This window comes from Chinchilla lanigera, unplaced genomic scaffold (genome assembly GCF_000276665.1).
Source record: "Chinchilla lanigera isolate Chin_1 unplaced genomic scaffold, ChiLan1.0 scaffold00150, whole genome shotgun sequence".
Classification (NCBI taxonomy): domain Eukaryota; kingdom Metazoa; phylum Chordata; class Mammalia; order Rodentia; family Chinchillidae; genus Chinchilla; species Chinchilla lanigera.
Genome location: NW_004955551.1, coordinates 329,197 through 349,405, shown reverse-complemented (window position 1 = coordinate 349,405; position 20,209 = coordinate 329,197). Strand labels below are relative to the sequence as shown.

General features: G+C 46.7%; 1 protein-coding gene across 2 annotated transcripts in view; it reads left to right on the top strand.

The window, feature by feature from the left end:
* The first annotated feature begins 827 nt into the window (after positions 1–827).
* Rgs10 (regulator of G-protein signaling 10) overlaps positions 828–20,209 on the top strand; it is a 30,350-nt gene continuing 10,968 nt past the window's right edge. Inside the window, exons 1-4 of one of the 2 annotated variants that reach the window (XM_005412158.2) lie at positions 828–941; positions 8,986–9,104; positions 10,703–10,789; positions 19,759–19,902. In XM_005412158.2, the coding sequence (XP_005412215.1) occupies positions 935–941; positions 8,986–9,104; positions 10,703–10,789; positions 19,759–19,902 (357 nt within the window). In that variant the 5' untranslated portion in view covers positions 828–934. Of the gene's footprint in view, positions 942–8,540; positions 8,585–8,985; positions 9,105–10,702; positions 10,790–19,758; positions 19,903–20,209 lie in introns of those variants that run through there. The other variant, XM_013508591.1, reaches the window with a different exon arrangement.

Genomic DNA, 20,209 nt, shown 5'->3' with positions numbered 1-20,209 from the left:
CAGTAAATATCTGTTTTTATTAGCTGTCATCTTTCTTGCTGTGCCCTCTGACCCCCTTTTCAATGAGCAGATTAGCTCATTTCTTAGAAGATACTGATCACTATAAATTATATACATGAGTGCCAGACACTGGGTTGGCCCTGAGGAAGGCATATTCCCTGATCCTAAGAAATGTCCTTTCTGCACAGCTTATATGGGAAAAAAGTCACTTGCTTTTGTTTCTTTTTTTTTTTTTTCTTTTTGAGACAAGATCTTGCTATGCAGTTCAGGCTTGCCTTGAGCTCACTTTGTAGCCCAGGCTGGCCTCAAATTCACAACGATCCTTCTGCCTCAGCCTCCTGAGTGCTGGGATTACAGGCGTGCACCACCGTGCCCGGCTAGTGGCTTGCTTTTGAAAATTTAACTAATTATTATTTTTCTCTTTGGGGGATTGAAATTAGGGCTTCACTTCACATGCAAGGGAAGTGCCCTTCCACTGAACTACACCCCCAGCCCCAAAATCACTTATGTTGACTTGAGGTGGGGCAGGGCGAAGGAAGCCGAGTGGGAGGGTGAGGACACATTTATGCCTAAATGTCAGGCCCCAGAGGAAGTGCTGGGAAACGAAGAAAATCAATGGCAGAGTCTTCATTTTCAGCCCTAGGATTGGGCCTCTGGGTCATTTTCTTTTTTTCTGGGCTTCTGCCTAGAAAGTGGAGATTCTTGGGAAGCTGCAAATAATGTTTCAGCGTTCTTATTTCCTTCCCTCTAGTAGTACTGGAAACTAGTGGCCATCTGTTGTTTAGTCCACGCAAAAGAGGATGTTGAGGCTTGTTTCTTCTTTGGATCAGGGGTGCTCAGGAGCCCTGTAGCCCTTGCTTTTCTTACCCAGAACTGCTTTGAGACAGCAGCAGAGTTCTGGTCTGCGTGGACCTTCCCGGGTGGACCCTGGAGCATGGAACGTAAGGAACACCACACCCCTTCAGGAGGTGTTCTCGGCATGGCCGTGCCCCGGGCACTGGTGCAGGGAGGGCAGAGGCTGGGGCGGTGTGCTGTGCACGCACAGAGGTGCACAGGTGACCGCTGAAGGGTGCTCTGTGCGCAGCTGACTTTCTGTGAAGCTTGGGTCTTCCCGTGAGAGTGCCATGGTGCCCTTTCTGAGTTATGCGCACCCTCTGTGACCTGTTTTGCGTGCCGGCTATTAGTATGATTCTTTTCAAACTTTTTTTTGCACTTCCCTTACTATTTTCTGCTAACTCCAGTTCACTTACATCTCTCTAGCCCCTGCCTCGCAGAGGCTAGATCCTGGAGTGATAAACACTTAAGTAATATTTAGATACAGTGTTTCCATGACCCAGTTTCTGTGGAGCCTTCTCTAGATCACCAGTTAAAACAAACCGGACTCTCTGATTCTAAATAGGGATGACTTTTTTTTTTTTTTTTTTTAATGTACTATGCTTGGTGTGGTATAGGAGCTGTACGGTTTTAAGTAAGTGTTATGAAAAATTATTTTTTTTAAAATTTTTTTGGTACTGGGAATCGAACTCAGGACCTTGTGCCTGCTAGGCAGGTGCTTGTGCCGCTGAGCTATATCCCCAGTCCTTAAGTAAGTGTTGTGTGGTATGTACTTTCCTTGAAACTTCATTGCAAAGTAGAGAGTGTATTTGAAGGGTGGGTGGGCTGTGTTTTGCACCAAAGCATTTTGGAATTCAGGGTTACCATCTCTGCCTTTTCCTGGACCTGAATATTTACATTGTTTGCTTTAATATGCTGTGCATTTGGGGGTACTTAGATCCCTTGAGGACGTAAGTTGCCTCTGCTGTTGATAGAGCTGGATATTGAGATCTTTCTGCAGCTATTACTTGGGGAAATTGTCTATGCAGGACTATTACATGGATCTTCCTGCCAATCAATAGCAGAAATCCAAGCTGCGGTCATTTGGCTCTAAGTGTTGCAGATGCCTTCTGAGTGTGGATTTCTAGGGAATTAATGTCCGGAGAAAGTCTTGGCTATGACATCACTAGCATCTATAAATAATGCGCTGCAAAGCAGGCTGCAGGCATCCAGCTCCAGCCATCTGCATGCCAAGGCTGCGCCCATCTTTGAAAAAAAAAAATAGTTTTAATGAAGCCAGAAATCACACAGAACAGCATAAATGTAAATAGAAAATGTATGTTCACTGTGTTTGTGTGCTGGATCACTCACCCAGTCTTGTATGGACTTGGACCCAGTTTTCTCAGTCTTTTTGCCACAGTGTGTTTGTTATCAGTCTTCCTGTGGCTGTTGCAGTCTGGCCTGTCAGGGTGCAGATCAGCAGAAATCAATTCATGAAAATGGCAGTGGAGCCTTTTGTGAAGGAGCAGCCGACTGCCTGACGTTGGACCGTGGTTCTCCATTTCCTAGCTGGGTGACCCTTACAAGTTACTGTGCCACCATTTTCTCACCTGTAAAATGGGGTTATTATTAACGGCCTGATGGTGATTTTGTGAGAACTGAATGATTTAACACAAATGAAAAGCTTGGAGTGGAATGTGGCACATTGTAAACAATTTGCAAGTGTTAAATGTCATTATCAGTGTTGTATTCAGGGTTTATAGGGGAGTAGATTTAATGTAGGATACATAATGTATAGGATTATTTTATAATATTCACCCAAAACATCAAATGCAGAAGAGAGCAGGAAATCTGTCCACACGCTAAGGACTCAAAGAATCCAGCTGAGGGCCTGGATCCCATGGCAATGTCCTATAAGAGCCCAGCTGAAGACCTAGAGCCCATGACAATGTCCTCCACGAGTCCAGCTGCTCGCCCAGAGCCCACAGCAATGTCCCATGCAAGAGACATTGCTATCTGTATCAAGGATCTGCACTGGGAAGGCCCAAAGGTCAGTGGTGGAAGCTAGAAAGTCTGCACCAGTGGGATGAAGGATCTGTGTCAGCTGGCTGAGGGATCTGCACTGGAGCCAGGAAGCTATGCTCAAAGTAAGGACCAGAGCTCCCCTGAAAAGTACCACAGCCATCCTCAGCGATGACGAGGACCTGAGCTCCTCTGACGATGAACAGCTGAGTTCATATCAGGAAACCCAGCATGACAAGCTTCTCCAGGAGAATCAGCAGCATGCCATCTTCCCTTCCAGTTCTCTTTTTATGCTGTTGGCAACAACCCTCAGGTGGGCCTTCCACACCCAGCACCACACTGATTCAGTTCAGCTGTGTGTTACAAGTTGACCATTAGTTAATCTACAGTCAGCTAATTATAGACTAATCTAAAGACAGATTTACTGAGAAATGAGTATTGAGTATGCTCGTGGTATACGTCTGTAATCCTAACTCTGAGGAAGGAAGTGGAGGAGGCAGGAGGATCGTCGTGAGTTCAAGGCCAGACTGGGCTGCATAGTGAGTTCAAGGCCAGGGTGAACTACATAGCAAGACCCTCTCTCAAAAAATTAAAAAAAATATAAAATTTGAAGATACAAATTATTTTAAAGAGCCCAGGAGCTAGACAAGCATACAAACAACAACAGAAACTTTTGTTCATTCCAAAAATCCTTTTCAGTTGAAACTAAAATACAATAAAAAATAAATGCCGGAGAACAAAATTGAAATGGATTTTACAACCAACAGTTCTTCACTAAATGAGTGACCTTAAAGCTGCTAGAAAAACATTCCAAACCTCCTTTCTCATGTGATTCATCTAAAATGAAAACTTTTATCAATGAAGAGGAATAAAAGACTATTGAAGGATAAAAGGCTTTTGGATCCAAGAACTAGGAACCTAGCAGCTGTGAAATCTTGGTGTTTTTTTAATTAAGTTCAGAAGTAAACCTGCTTGCTATTGGAGGGTTATTCGTTTCTCCTATACATCCATGGGCCGACTGCAGCATTTAAAGTGGGCCGAAATGGTTGAGGAATCCTTTACTTGGCATGTGTCGGAAAATAGAAGTCTTCTGAGCAGGGGACCCTGAGTCACGGATTGTCTGGGTCCAAGGTGACCTCTATAGCGCTATCAGATGGAGTAGAGTGGAGGTGGGAATAATGGCTTGGAAAAGGAGATGCTTCTTTGTTTGGGATATGGTTTGAAATGGTGTGTCTTCCCCAAATTCTGTGTGCCAAAATTTAATCCCCATTGTGAGGTATTAAGAGGATGGAAACTTATTTGACTTTGGGATTTAGGAGATAATTAGGACTAGATGAGATTATCAAGGTAGACCCTGCGTGATTGAATCCTGGTGGCTGCAAGAGGAAGAGAGACTAGAAGATATGCATGCCTGTCCTCCCTCTCTCCTGATGGTGATGTCCTGTGCCACCTCAGGACTCTGCCAAGCAAAAGCCATCAACCAGATGCAGCCCTTTCAGTTTGTGCCTCCAGAACCATGGGTGTAGGCTGGGCATGGTGGTACACACCTGTAACCCCAGCACTCGGGAGGCTGAGGCAGGGGGATCACTGTGAGTTCAAGGCCAGCCTGGGCTACAAAGTGACTTTAAAGCCAGCCTGAACTGCATAGCGAGACCCTGTCTCAAAAAGACAAACAACAAAACCCTAAAGACAGAACCATGAGTGTTATGGCTTGTGTCTAGTGTCCCCCTAAAGCCTCATGTAGTTATACGTAGAGCTTTTTCAGAGGTGGCTGGATCTAGAGTGTATGAAGCTGAAATTGATTCATGGTGCAATGCTAGAATCAAGGGCACTAGGATTAAGGGTGTGAGTGCAACCCGCCCTAAGTAACCTGGATAAGATATAAGGGATAGAAAGAGCTGTAGTCATCCCTTGTTGCTTTACTACCTTCTGCCCGCCATGGACTGCTTCTCCTCTGTGATATCTGTCTGCCATGCCACCCTGCCATGGAGCCAGCTGATTATGGACTGAAACCCCTACAAGCTGTCAGCTAAATAAACTTTCCCCTTTAAGTGTGGGGTATTTTGTCTCAGGAATGAGAAAAGTAACTAAGACAATGTGCCAGAACAAACCTTTTTTAGAATGTAGCTTGCCTCAGGTATTTCATTATAGTAGTGAAGACTGTACTAAATACAGATGCAACTGAGGCAGGAGGATTCCTGTGGGGTCAAGGCTAGCCTGGGCTACATAGTGAGACCTTGTCTCAAAAATAAATAAATAAGTAAATAAATGAATAAGCATTAAGTGAATTGTGACTGTAAATGCTGCTGTACCACGATCTGCCTGTCTATACTGATATCAGTCAAGAAGGATTTTTAAAAAAAAGGCAGGGAGAAGGCATAACCAGTAGACTTGAAAATCAATTTGGAAGTCTAGGAAAAATTCAAACTGATGTTTCTGTGGAAAGTGAAAACCCATGATAGATAACAAGTAGGTAAAGGAATCCTAAAGGCACCTGCACAGCAGAAGGTGGGCAAAAATCAAGAACTTCCTCTTTATCCAGGGTGCCAAAGCTAGAAAAGCAGTAAGTGTTGCTGTTAAGAGCAGCTTCACATCCCTGTGCTTTCTAAGTCATGCCTAAAAATTCCACGCTGTTCTGTAATTTCCTTACACTTGATGTAACGGAGACGGGAGGCCAGGAGAGAACTGTGAAGGACCCGTGCATTTCCTGGAGCCCGAGGGTCCTATAGAAGTGCTCCAGGTGGGGTCAGTTCCCTTACTGATGTTCAGTCCATCCTGTGATTCCTCAGCTGGGTCATTTTCCTCTCTAGACTTTTGTTTCCTAGTCTAGTAAATAAGGAAATGAGACCAGATTTATGAGTTTTGAGCTATAAAACTTCCTGTTCAAGTGAAAACTGACACAGGCACCCAATACGCAGAAATGATTACAGTATGAAATAAAGGGGAGGGGGCGGTCATCAGCTGTTGACCAGAGGGGCCAGCTATCTTTGCTGTCATTGCACTGTCTTGGCTAAGTGGGAATCCACCATGTGCAATTATTTGTAAGGTGGCATGGTGTCAAAAACCCAGATGATATGGTTTATTATTGAAAAGAATGCCAAGGGTTTTGGAATCCTTTCAGACCAAGGTTAAAAACTTATGGCCAGAGTCATTCTACAGTGGTGAGAGCACTTGTGGATGCCTGAGATTGTTCCTGGAACCGCAGAGTATGTGTCTCTGTGTTTGTTTACTGGGGAAGTGGAATCAACTGTCAAACTGTTCCCTGGGCAAAGGGCAGAAGAGTAAGTTAGTGGGATGCTTGGCAGAATAAACTCTCCTACAGAAATTTCTTGTAATGATGATCTTTCAGTCTGATATTTGGGGAGAAACTGTGTCCAGAAGAAGCTTGCCATCCCAGCCTTGACAGAGCAAGCAGGAACTAGCTGAATATCCCCCGGCTGGAGAGTCACTTTACAGAATCGTCGAGTCCATTTGGTGGTGTGGTTGAGTGAGTTTGCTTCTCCATTACAGGAATGGATTTGTCCCAAATAATGGATTTATCTCACGTACCCCAACAGCAATGGGTATTGAACCATAGTCTCCCCTGGGTTTCTAGCTCTGTTTTACTTTATTTAGCCTAAGATGCTGGGAGGTGGAGTCTTAATGGCTCAAGAGTTTAATGGCTCTGTTTTGCATCCCAGTAAGACACCAGAGATCATAGAAGCTGTTGTTATTAAGTCAAGTGTGTTGTGATATGAATTTTCTCCAAAAACATTTTTAGCTGGATGGCCCCCTAGCTATTTGCAGCAATTAATATTGAGACATTTTTCACTAATCCTTTAAAAGTTATTTACTTTGTTCTTTGTTGATTTCTTAATTAAATGTTTATTGTTCTCCTAGATTCAAACTTTTCTTTATAGAAAACTGTCTCTAGCTTTGAAAAAAAAAGACAAACTATGTCCACAGAGAAAAAGCATTAGCTGTAAAAATAGTTCAATTGCTAGTCATTATTTTAGGGAAGCTGAGACAGGAACTAACACTTGTTGAGAGTCTACCGTGATCCAAGTGTGCTGCCAGGTCTCTTATATATGCTGCCTCCTGACTCCCACCCCCAACCAGCTGAGGTGTAATAATTGTACATATTTATGGGGTGCTGTGGGGCCTGTCTTCCCCTTTCTCTTTCTCTCTCCCTCTCTCTCTCTCTCTCTCTTTTTTTTTTTTTTTTTTTTTGTGGTACTGGGGATTGAACTCAGGGCCTTGTGCTTGCTAAGCAATCCCTCTACCACTGAGCTACATCCCTAGCCTTCCTCTCCTTCCTTCCTTCCTTTCTTTCTTTCTGTCTCCCTGTCTTTCTGTCTTTCTCTTTCTTCCTTCCTTCCTTCTTTCCTTCCTTTCTCTCTTTCTCTCTCCCTCCCTCCCTCCTTCCCTTTCTTCTTCCTTCCCTCCCTTCTTCCTTGTCTTTTTTTGCTCCCCACCCCTGGGAATTGGACCTAAGGCCTTTACTCTGAGCTATATCCCCATCTGGTCCCCTTCCCCCTCACTCCACCTCCCATACCTTTTTGTCCCTCTGAGACAGAGTCTTGCTAAATTGCCCAGGCTGGCCTTGAACTTGCAATCCTCCTGCTTCAGCATCCTGAGTATGTGGGAGTGTAGGTGTATACTACCTCACGTGGCCCACATGGCATTTTAGTACATGTATACGATGTGTAATGATTAGATCAGATCAGATAAAATCAGATTAGATCAGATCAGATCAGGGTAGTTTGTATATCTACCGTCTCAAACATTCACTGTGTGTGTGTGTGTGTGTGTGTGTGTGTGTGTGTGTGTGTGTGTTGGGAACATTCCAGATCTACAGTCACATCCCAATGGTTTATCCTTGGCTGTAGGTTGGTATCAGATCTGTACAGTGAGACATATTTGTGTTGTCGTTTCCTCCTTCAGCTAAGTGGCCAAAGGGCATCAGCTGGAGATCCCTAGTCCCCTTTCCTTCAGTTAAGAGGGTGTTAAGGGTCTCTGTCAGTGAGTGCAAGATGTGTGCACGAAGTCATCGCCCATTCTCCCAATGTGCCAAAATGTAAGGGGCTTGCAAACTCAGGCCTCAAGGTAAATGATACTAAACCAGTATTTAAAAGATGGAAGTTAACACAGAAACATCCATGATGAACCCAATAGCAAAAGCTTAAAGCCTGGAAAAATAACAGTGGGACACCTAGCCATATTAGAGACAGAGGCAAAAGGGAAAATCAGGAAAATCATCCTGTCTTTGTTTAAATTTGTTGTTTTACTCCTTTCTTTAGCAGCACATATGCTAAAGTTTGGGGTTTTTTTGTTTGTTTGTTTAGCTTTTTTTGTTTTTTTTCCGGTACCAGGAATTGAACTCACGACCTCACTCTTGCCAGGCAGGCACTGTGCCACTGAGCTAAATCCCCACCCCCATAAAGTTTGGTATTTTAAGTGGGCATGGGGGCGAATGTCTGTAATGGGGGGTGGAGGTGGGAGGATTGTGAGTTCAAGACCAGCCTATGCTCCATACAGAGACCCTGTCTCAAAAAATTAAAAAAAAAATAATTTCGTTGATCTTTTTTAAAAATTCATTTTTATTTTTAAAAAAAAGTTGTGTGAAGGTGTTTATCTTGATGCCTGATTAGTTAGGCAGCTCCTTTGACTTTGCACCATCACGTAGTCCTGGTTGATTCTGCGCCGTATTTTTCTCTCTCTGCCAGCTGGAGATTATACAGAATGATGATGCCCTGCGGGAGTTTTCAGGGTAAGTGGGCATCAGCCCCATAGAGAGTGGCAGTGCAGGGCAATAAATACAAGACAGTACAAAAGGGGAGGGAAGGAGCTGGTTTTGAGTTCCTTGGGAGGAGGATCAAAATGAGCCTTAGGGGCTGCCTGCTGGTTGGACAGGGGACAAGGTAGGGAAGGATGTGTCAGGAAGTATAAGCCCCTCACTCCTCTGGGCCTCCGTTTTCCTATCTGCACAGCAAAGGAGATAGTGTCTCCCACTGTGAGTGCACCGGACAATGCAGCCTGGCATGTCCTGCAGCGTGTGTTAGCCCTGAGGGTGATGATGACCATCCCATGCAGATCAACAGTGTATCTTTGTACACACTGTATGCAGATGACAGCATCCTGGCCGTGACCCCTCTGAACTTTCTTTTGCAGACATCCATGACAGTGATGGTTGTTCCAGCAGCAGCCACCAGAGCCTCAAGAGCACGGCCAAGTGGGCAACCTCCCTAGAGAATCTGCTGGAAGACCCGGAAGGCGTGAAGAGATTTAGGGTTTGTCTTTCTCATCGTTAATGTGGATGGATGCAGTTCATCCGGAAGTTTAGATGGAGTTAGGGGAAAACAGGCCGATCTTTAACACTCTCTGTCCCAGCTTGAGAGTAAGAACTCATCTGCTGTGACCACGTTGACAGTACTCTTACAGGGAGCCCTGAACTCACACCAAGGGGTGTGCAGTCTGTCTCTGGTTTTCATGCAGTTAGGTCATCGGGGGTGTGGAACCCAGGGGAAAGAATACCAAGGCTAGTGGTGGAATCTACACAAAGAATTTCCAGTTCAGCCTGGGGTGGTGCACGTCTGTAATCCCAGCACCCTGGGAGGCTGAGACAGGAGGATTACAAGGTCCAGTCCAGCCTGGGCAATTTAGTAACTTGGCAAGACCCTGGCCGAAAAACAAACAACCAAACAAAAAACAAAACCACCAAACTGGAGGGCTGGGGGTGTAGCTCAGTGGAAAGGCCCTGAATTCATTCTCCAGTAACAAACACACATACACAAAGAATTCCCAGCTCTGAGTGTCTGTGGTGTGAAGGTTTGTTCTCTCCTATGTCAGATAATCTCCAGGTGCATCAGTGCCAGGGAGAAAGGCTAGAAGTAGCTGGTAGAGTGGAGCTGGGAAAGGGAACCTTGAGAGGAGGGCTGATGGATGGGGAAGTGGCAGTGCTACCTAGAAAAAGTATTTTGGGCCTGCAGGACCCCCAGGTGTCAGGTGGAGGACCACATGCAGATTCCCAGAATGAGCCCCAGCAGTGGCTGTCTTTAAGTATCAGATCAGGTGCTGCTGCTGCCTGTGGTTTTCGATTTTTAAAAAACGAGTTCCAACATTTAAAACTTGGAATGTTTCACATAAGAACCCAAATGTCCAGCTAAAAAACAAGCAGCATTGGGCTGAAGGTGAGAAAAGACACTTGAAAAGGAAGGCCCAGCAGGGAGCCAGGGACAAGAGTGGACAAGCCAAGACGTAGAGCACTCCTGTCAGTGAGCCAGCTGGTGGGGCAGACCAAGGGAAGCCCAGCCTCCCTCTCACACCCTAAACGAAAGCCACAGGCCCAGGGAGGGAGGTTGTGCCAGGCTCCTGGTCCTGGACACCAGGCCACAGGGAGCATAGTCAGACATCAGAGAGGTCTCTACACAACAGAGCCTAACACCCCAGCAGCTGCCAAAATGAAACACCTTTTCATCTTCATCACGGCCTTTTAGACATGCTTAATATGTTTTCTTTTGCTAAAAAAAATGGCCTGGTTTTGAAGGAATGTACTTTGTTTAAACAGTGTCTAGAAGGAACTAATACATCATCTACTTTAATTTACTTTTTGGGAATTTATTGTCAGCTTAGAAATGGGAGTAGATTCCTGCTTCATTTTGCTCTTCCTTACGATGTTAGTGGCATAAAGGTCAAATGTGTCTGAAATTCTAGCTTTCACATTAAACAACCCTTTCTTTTGCTTTTCGGGGTAGAGTTTTCAAAGGGTAATAGAACTGGGCTTATCTGCTAAATTTTTGTCAAATCAGTTCTTAAAGGAAAATGCATCACTTTTTTTTTTTCTAAAAAAAAAGTAGATGACTATATATTTTTTTCTTTGTTTCTATAGGAATTTTTAAAAAAGGAGTTCAGTGAAGAAAATGTTCTGTTTTGGCTAGCGTGCGAAGACTTTAAGAAATTGCAAGATAAGAAGCAGGTATTTCTTCTATTTTGCGATTGCTTTCTTGGCCTTTTTTTCTTCTCCTTATCTAGTTGTAACTGCCTGCCCCATAAGTTTTGAAAGTGCCTGAACAAACCTGATTTATATTAGATTTGGAGGAAGATTTCAAATCAAGTATCTTGTGCTGATCAAATATTAGCAATTTAAAAGAGTGGATGAGCCCACTTTTAAGTGGAGCTGCTAAAATGGGTCAATATTTAAAGTAAAATAATAATTAAAATAATAATTAAATAATTAAAACAATAATTAAAGCCATTAAGAGCTTATTATTATGTGTCATTGTGTACACATTTTTTCTTCATGAATAGATCATGAGGATGTTTGACATGTTGGCAGTTTGGGACATAGTAAAATGATAAGCAGATGTGTAGTGATGAGAAACACATTGTTCATCAGATGGCTTGTCAATTATTCAGTATATCTTTATAAAACACCCTGTAGTTGGCAGGCAACCAACACAGAAAGTTTCTGACTGTGCCCGGTAGATGTGTGTTTTTTATCGGAGGCAGCCTGTGATTCCCCCAAGTCAACTACATTTTTTGCCATTGGAGCTCGGCTGTAAGGGCGATGGGAGGCATTATGGGAGAGGACTGTGGATTGGGTGGGTTTGAGACCTGTGCTTGCATATAGTCTTTCTTTTTTTTTGTTTTTTTTTTTTCCAGTATGGGGAATTGAACTCACAACCTTGCACTTGCCAGGCAGGCGCTGTGCCGCTGAGCTAAATCCCCAGCCCCGCGTATAGTCTTTCTACAAGGCTACCAGTTCAATGCCTTGGGGAAGTAATCCGAAAGAGCAAGACTACAGGGAGTGGTAGGGACTGGAGCCAGCAGAGGACAGTCTGTCCTGCCTCCAGGGCCTGTGGCTTTTGTTTAGGGTGTGTGAGGGAGGCCGGGCTTCCCTTGGTCTGCCCCACCAGCTGGCTCATTGACAGGAGTGCTCTACGTCTTGGCTTGTCCACTCTTGTCCCTGGCTCCCTGCTGGGCCTTCCTTTTCAAGTGTCTTTTCTCACTTTCAGCCCAATGCTGCTTGTTTTTTAGCTGGACATTTGGGTTCTTATGTGAAACATTCCAAGTTTTAAATGTTGAAACTCGTTTTTTAAAAATCGAAAACCTTGCCTGCCAAACCACATCTCCATGGGCAGATGTGCCTTGTGGGCTGCCAGGTTTGGAGCCTGTCTCTCCAAAAGCTGGAATCCACGGGCCAGCAGCCATTCTTTATGGACCCACAGCTTAGCAAATGCACATCACTGGTTTCTTCAAAGGTTCTTGCAGGCTCAGACACTTTTCCCAGGCTGCGACAGTGTGGCCTCTCCTCTCTGCCTTCCTCTTTGGAGGTGGCAAGGGCAGATTCTAAGGTGGGTTGCCCTTGCCTTGAGTTTCCCAGGCTGGCCTTGGAAACCCTCCTGGGTGTAACCCTTGGCTTTTGCTCCCTGCTGGTATCTTCTTTCCTCTAGATGATTTTGGCTGGAATATCATGGGTAGTGAAGGGTCTGGGTAATGAGAAATAGGATGGGGAGGGTCTGCTTGGGAAAGGTAGGATTTGGGGCTGAGGTCCTTCAGGACAGGCCTGCTTGTGGTTTTCTTTTGTCCCCAGCACCCAGGACAGGGCCCAGAGACAGCCATGGATACCTGCCAGGCTGCAGCTGATGTGACCAGCTTTACTCTAAGAGCCTAGCTCAGATTCAGGAGGCCAAGCAGATGTCCATGTATTCATCTGCCTTGTTCTTTGAATGCTGGGATAGGAAGGGCCCACAGTAGCCAGCCAAGCCCTGCAGTGTAGACAGGGAAGATCATGTTCCCCCACACACTTGCTGTGTGTGTAGCAGTTCAGTTGCAGCCACCAAGTCTCTAGGGAATGCCTGCTCAGCAGCAGGCATCATGGAAGCCCTGGAGATACCACAGGGACAAGCCAGATGCGCTTCTTTGGGGAACAAGCTGTTGCGAGTGTGATGAGTGTAGAAGTGGGAAGCGTGGGCTGTGGGTGCACAGGCAGGGAGCCGTCAGAAAGGGCTGTGGGGGAAGTGACTTATAGCCTGAGACCTGAAGTGGGGCTGGGGGTGGGGAATAGTATTCATGCGAGCAGGGCTGGCACGTGGGAAGACAGCCAGGGGAGATGTAGTGGAGGAGGTTCTGTTTGAGGGGGAGGTCACTGTGCTGTGCTTGAGGCTGGGTGCAGGTGTGGCCACATCTGGAAACCTGAATGCCACGGCAAGGAGAGACCCTTCTACTGAGGCCTGGGAAAGCCTCCATAGGACTTCAGTGGTGTGTGACTCAAGTACAGTGTGGTGTTGGTGGCACGATTCAGAATAGCCAAGATATGGACCTAGTCTAGGTGCCCATGAACAAATGAATGGATACAGAAAATGTGGTATATATATATATACACAATAGAATATTATTCATTCATACAAAAGAACACAATTTTGGCCAGATGTGGTGGCAGATGCCTGTAATCACAGCACTTGGGAGGCTGAGACAGAAGGATCGCCATGAGTTCAAGGTCAGTCTGGGCTACACAGTAAGACCTAGTCTTAAAGAAAAAAAGAGAGAGAATAAAATTTTGTCATTTGTAGAAAAAATAGAGGGATCTGGAGATCATCAAGTTGAGAGAAATAAGCCAGACTCACAAAGACAAATATTGCAAGTTCTCCTGAATATGTGGAACTTTAATAACATGACAAAGTAGAAGGAAGCCTATTAGTTAGACAAGAGAAAGGGAAAGAGTAGGGGTATGTGAGGGTGGGTAATAGGAGGCATGAAAACGATTACAATAGGGGCTGGAGATTTAGCTCAGTGGCCCAGCGCCTGCCTGGCAAGTGCAAGGTCATGAGTTCGATTCCCAGTACTGGGAAAGAAAAAAAAAAAGGTTACAATATATATTTGAATCCCCCACCAAAGAAGACCATGTGAAACTAGGGAGGGGCTGAGGAGATGAGAGGTGGGTTGGGAGCAATGATTAAAGTGTATTATAAACATATAAATCTGCCAAAATAAAATCCTTTGATCTGTAAAACCAATATCCACTAGTAAAGAAAAAAGATGGGTATGCAGGTGTCCCCACAGTATACTGCCTTTAGTTTTTTTACTGACTTCCCCAGTGGCTGTACTTCTTTGCATTCTTACCCTGCATTCTCTGTCTTTCTGTCTTTCGTGGGCTTCATCTCTGTCTGCCTTCTTGCCCACAGCATCTGGGTGCCTGGGACTGTGCCTTTCCCTTCTTCCCCTCCCTTCCCCGACAGCAGCCCTGGATATGAGAGATGAATGCACCCTGAATCCTGTCAGGGCTTTTATTCTCAGAAGCACCCAACAGTAGAACAGCACTGGGTCCTTGCTGACTTCTCTGGTCTGTGCTTTGCCTCCTGAGAGGCAAGAAAACCATGCCTGTAGATCAGGAGGGTCCTGGCACTGTCTACTGGGGGGATGCTGGAGACCCGGGGAATCGGGAGGGTGACCTCCCGTCCCTCCTCCCTGGGGCCCCTGGGCTTGCTGTACCTTCTACATGTTCATATTCAGCAACCAGATTCCGAAGCTCTTTTGCAGTTTCTTGATGGTTTAACAATTTTTTTAAGTGCCTCTTCTCCATGAATTAGCATCTGAGGTATCTGAGCTTTTAAACCAAACCAGCATTTATGTTGTCTATAAGACCACAGGAAAAGCTTCAAATAGTTGTTTGTGCTTTAGCTGGCCTTGCAGTCATTCGTCCATCACCGCACGTGTGTTGGGCTTGGTTACCACACGGCAGGTATTAAAGTGGATATGGCAGCGTGTACAGCTTTGCAGAAATTAAGAGGGGATGAGAAGGTGGCGGGTTAGGCAGTTTTCCTGCTCAGCATATGCAAGCCCCTGGATTCAATCCAGTACTGGGATTCAATTCAATCCAGTACTGGGATTCAATTCAGTACTGGGAAAAAAACGTAGTAATACAGTATTCTTTCTCCTCCTCCTTCTCCTCCTCCTTTTATTCCTTCTCCTTCCTTTACTTTTATTAGTACATCTTTGTAGTATATAATTTTCTTTCTTCTTAAAACCCTCTTTTACAATCAAGAAATAGACCCCAGCACTGTTTGTTTGCTTGTTTTTTGGTACTGGGGGTGGAACCCAGGGACACTCTACCACTGAGCTACATTCCCAGTCTTTTTCATTATTTTATTTTGTGACAGAGTCTCGCTAAATTCCCCAGGCGGGGCTTGAACTTGTGATCCTTCTGCTTCAGCCTCCCTCAGTGCTGGGCTTCCAGGCATGTTCCACAGTGCCTAACAGGAACAATATTTTTTTCTCTCAAAGGTTCTTTAAAATGTCACAGTTGTAAAAATGATTTTTGCCCCTTCCAATGACTTGGGTTCTTCTTCTCAAGTGAGGAAAGAGAAATTGAAAGCAACTATCTAAGCAGCAGCCACAGCAACAAGAGTGGCTGATCCTCATTTACGCTTATTTTGATGAAGGTACTGTTCTAAGTGCTTTTACATGGATTATTCTATTTAATCCTCAACAAACCTAGCAAAGATGTGAGTATTATTGTCCTACCCACCTGATGAGTGAGAAACTTGAACCCCAGCGAGGGGAGGTTAAAAGAAGCGTGTGCAGAGTCAAGGTTTAAGCCCTATGCTTGCCAGCATGCAGCCACTTTTACTTCCTGGTCTTTAATGTCCTATTTCTTTTCTTTTTGGCAGTACTGGGAACTGAACTCAAGGTCTTTGTACTGAGCTACATCCCAAGCCCTTTCATTTCTTTTTTTAACCTTGAGACTGGATTTCACTGATTTGCTAAATTGCCTGGAATGGGCTTGGACTTGCTATTCTCCTGCCTCAGCCTCCTGGAGTGCTCTGATTACAGGGAGGGTTTTGGAGCGGGTGGGTTCATTCATTATGTGGGTACTTCTTGGGACCATGTGATCTGGAAATTTATAGTGCTGGGAAATGTTCTTATGTTATTGTTATTATTTCAGTTGTTTTAAAAAAACTTTCTTTCCGTTCTCTCTGGTCTGCTGTCCTCCATCTCCTCCTCTGCCTCCTTTTTTCTTTTTTTCTGAGATGAACATCTTACTACTTTGCCCATGCTGGCCTCAAATTCCTGCACTCTGGTGGTCCTCCTGCCTCAGCCTCTGAGTAGGTCTGCATCTGAGGAGTTGGAATTACAGATGCAGACCATTGGGCCTGCCTGTCTTCCAGTGATAGTGCGCTAACCCGAGATTGAGCCCCTGAATTTTATTTTATTTTTTCTCTCCTACCTTTTTATCTCTTTGGCTTTTGGTTATACTTTTCTTTTGGAGATTTTAACTTTAAGTCTTTCTGTTGAACTTCCTCTGCTTTTGTTTTTTGTTTTCTCCAGACAAGGGCCCTCCAGTCTCTTCTGGGTGGGCCACAAGCCGGTGTGTTCATAAACTACTCACCTGGGCCAGGGAAGTTTGCTGGGGTCTGATTTTGGAACTTGGTTTAATCCTTTGCATTCAGTTTGTAGCTCATCCCTGCCCTGCTCCCCACCTCTGTTCTGGAGCCTCCCTCAGTCAGTTCCTTCTTTCTTCCTCCTTCCCTTCCTCCCTGCCTGCCTCCTTCCTTCCCTCCTTCCCTCCCTTCCTCCCTTTCTTCCTTCCTTCATTCTTTCCTTCCATTCATCTTCTCATCCTTCCATCCTTTCCCTTCCTCTCCCTCCATCCCTCCTTCCCCTCTCTCTTTATAATTTTGTTTCTGTGGTGCTGGGGATTGAACCTGGGGCCTTCACACTAATCTATCTCCCCAGGCCTTTTTATGTTGTATTTTAAGACAGAGTCTCACTACGTTGCCCAGGATGGCCTCACACCTGTGATCCTCCTACCTCAACTTCCCCTGTTGCTGTGAGTGCAGGCGTGTGCCAGCATACTGGCCAGTCATTTCTCAAGAAAACTCCAGCCTGCCAGGGAGAGGGAGCAAGGAGATGGTCAGCTGGCTGCTCAGGGTGAGGGGTGAGGCCGAGGACTGACAGCTTCGTTCTCTCACCCCCCTGTGCCTTGCACCCAGGCAACCCCATGCTCTGAGCTGCTGCCCAGTCTTGGACGTGTCTCTTGCCGCCCCCTCTCTAGCCTCGCAGGTGTCTGGGTTTGTTCTTGCCCTCTGTTCATCCCTCCTCCAGCTGCCTTCCGTTTCCTGAGCCAGTTCTCAGAAATTTTCTTGTACCATGTATTTGCTGTTTTCTTTGTCGTGTGCTCCTTCTGAACTGGTACACAGTTAGCGGCTTAGTCCTTTTGTGCTGTGGTGATCTCTCCCATGGCCACCTCCAGTGGAGTGACAGGGCAGAGAGGAACTAGCTGGTCTGGCTGGAGATGTGTTGGGAGTCAAGCGAGCAGAGCGTACGGTGGCTGAGAGGGTGCGGCTAAGCAGGTGTGAGAGGGGGTCGTGGTTTCCAGCTTCCTGCAGGAGAGGTGGCAGGACTGCTGTGCAGGAGGGGACCTCTCTCTCCCTGTGTGAAAAATCTGAGGAGTCTGTGGGACACCTGTGCCCACACTGCTGGAGATGAGTTGGCATGTGGGTCCGCAGGGCAGGCTGTGTTGGGCTGGAGTCTTGGCAGAGCACAGACTTAGCAGCAGTCAGTCAAGGGCAGCTCTCTGGGAGCCCCGGAATGTAGGGAGGGTGCGGAAGGACAGCAGCCAGTAAGGAGGGGAGGGGCTGGGGTGTGAGCAGGCAGGACCCTTCTATGGAGCGCGCAGGAGGGGAGGAAGGTAGAAGAGGTAAATTTACTTCTCCTGCGCATGCTCAGGTTGGGAGCAGGGGTTGGGAGCCCTGCGTTCTCACAGCTGGCCGAGGCGCTGCCAGGCCCCGAGGGAAGGCCCTGGCCTTGGGTGTCTCACCTGGTGCAGATGTGCCCATACACAGTCCTGAGCTGATGAGCCCAGGCGGGGACCTTGCCAGCTCCTTCTGGCACCTTCAGTCTCCTCTGGGGGGTTCCGTTCTAGGTGGTGCTGGGGTCTGTCAGGGCCCTAGAAGAGAAGCTGGTGCGTCCAGGTCACAGACCCAGAGTAGACCCCACCACAGACGGCTGTTCTGTTCCCATCCTGATAGCAGCTAGAACGGAGTTAACGAAGCTCTGGAAAAACCTACCAAAATAGCTCGAGTGACCAGTTCTTCTTTTCTGTTCAGTGTTCTCGGCCTGGACACCAGGCCTTCCCGTGACTGGCTTGTGGTCGGCAGTCTCAGTGTTTCCCTTTTCGGTCATGCTTCCTAGCCCAGTCCAGATAAGCTCTTGCTGCTCAGCCATTCCTCAGTGCTTGCTCAGTCAGTGACAGGGCAGCATGCACAGAGCCAGCCCAGGGAACCCTGTTCTCCAACAGAGATTGGGCAGGGGGGATTGCAGCTAGTGGGAGAAAGTAGGATGGAGCCCGGGGGTTTGTATACACATAGTCCTGGTCTTGCTTCCTCTTCCCCGGGCTGCCTGTCCTCTCCTCTTCACCTCAAGCTACTCATCACATACCTCTTTTTCAGAACCACTGAAGATAGCTTAGATTCACCTGGATAACCATGTGTGCACGTGTGTGTACTTGCATGTGTGTGCATTTGTGCATGTATGTGTGTGCGTATGAATCTTTTAGGCAAGGGGAGGCCGCAAGTGACTTCTGCAGGGCTCTGCATGGCATTTGCTAATCTGACAGTCTGAAATTCTACTGTTATGAAGTAGCTTTCAAACAGGAAGTGGTTTTCCAGAAGTGTTCTTTCCTGACAGAATGGGGTTGTGGAAGGAAGGCTCACGGGCCCGTGGAGCGGTTGGGTCTTTGACAGGCATGCAGTTACAAAGTGCTGGTCCCTGTGCACTTCGCTGATGCACCCCAGACCTGTGCCTGGAACAGCCATATTTATTTTAAGAGGCTCCTGTGTCTCTGAGTTTGACATCAATTAATTGTTCACATTGATAGTCAAGAAAGAGCAGACACCAGAGCTTTGGGTGATGGTCCCACCTGGGCAGCTTCCGGCAGGTACTGGCGAGGTTTGCTTTCTCAGGGGAGCGTCCTCAGACCTCAGCTTCATGTGGCTTCTGTCATCAAATCTGTTTTCCAGCACCAGTTATCAAAGCCTTCTGATGGTTTCCATAGAGTCCAGAATGTTTTTTAGAGCTCGGACTTTCCTAAACCCAGCATGCTTGGAGCCCCAGGTGGCTCTCTGGAGAGAAAGGCAGTTTTCCAGAACTTCTAAGCCCTTCCGCACCCCAAATCACAGCTGTATGGAGGCATTTGAAAGGATTTCTCATCTGACTGCTCTGTAGGGTAAGATGGTGCGCTAGACCTGCCATTTAGGGAAACAGCCCGCCTTGCTGCAGGTGAGGCAGGCACACAGGAAGTCTCCTTTCTCTTCAAGAAAAGAGAACCGTCAGGGGAAGTCCTGGCGCGCCAGGTTCCTGCCGCGAGATGAGCTGTTTTGAAGACAAACTACTTCCTGTGAAGCCCGGCTCCTTCCAGCAAGGAGGCATTCCCTATTTCTTCCTCCGGCCCCTGGTGACCACTGTTCTTTCTGTCTCCGTGGATTTGTACGTTCTGGGTGTCTCACTGAGTGCAGTCATACAGTATTGTCCTCTTGTGTCCGGTTTCTTTCACTTACTAGCATGTCTCCAAGATTCATGTCGTTGGCAGCATATGTCAGTGCTTCATTCCCTCTTACGACTGAATAATATTCTGCTGAGCCCTCAGTTTGGAGAATCACAGGATGGTCTTCAGTGGTGCCGGGTACTCACTCTGGGCCAGGCTTCCTTTTTTCTCATCATTTCTCCATGGCTGGTGTAGCCATCTTGTTACAGGACATGTGGCCACACATATGTGGGATGGGGAGGCTGGGCTGGCCACCATGAGCTGTGCCTGGAGCTGGGCTCAGGAGCAGCATTTGGAGTCTCTGAGGCCACGGCTCCTTCTGGGCCTGGCAGGGGGAGCTGGGCTCAGGCTGGGAAGGGCTGTCCTGGCAGATGACAGACAGGCGCCTCTGTCTCTTCCAGATGCAGGAAAAGGCCAAGGAGATCTACATGACCTTTCTGTCCAATAAGGCCTCATCGCAAGTCAATGTGGAAGGGCAGTCGAGGCTCAATGAGAAGATCCTGGAAGAGCCACATCCTCTGATGTTCCAGAAACTCCAGGATCAGGTAACCTGATTTCCCTGCCTACACCTTGATTTGAAAAACTACATTCATTCGAGGCCTGGAAATATTCAATGGAACACCAATCTTAGGCACCTGGAAACCAGCTCATCCAGCTGGGCAGGCCCTGGCTGGTGGAAGAGAGGGTCCTGGAACCCTAGGCTCAGGATGTGACTTGTGGGTTGCTCCCTGTGGCCTGTGTACCCTTGGTCTGCACTCCATGTTACCAGCAGTTTTCTCTGCCTCTTGACTCAGATAGGAAGGGAGGCCGGGGCTCTTTGAGAAACCCACACTTGAAGCAGCAACATGTGAC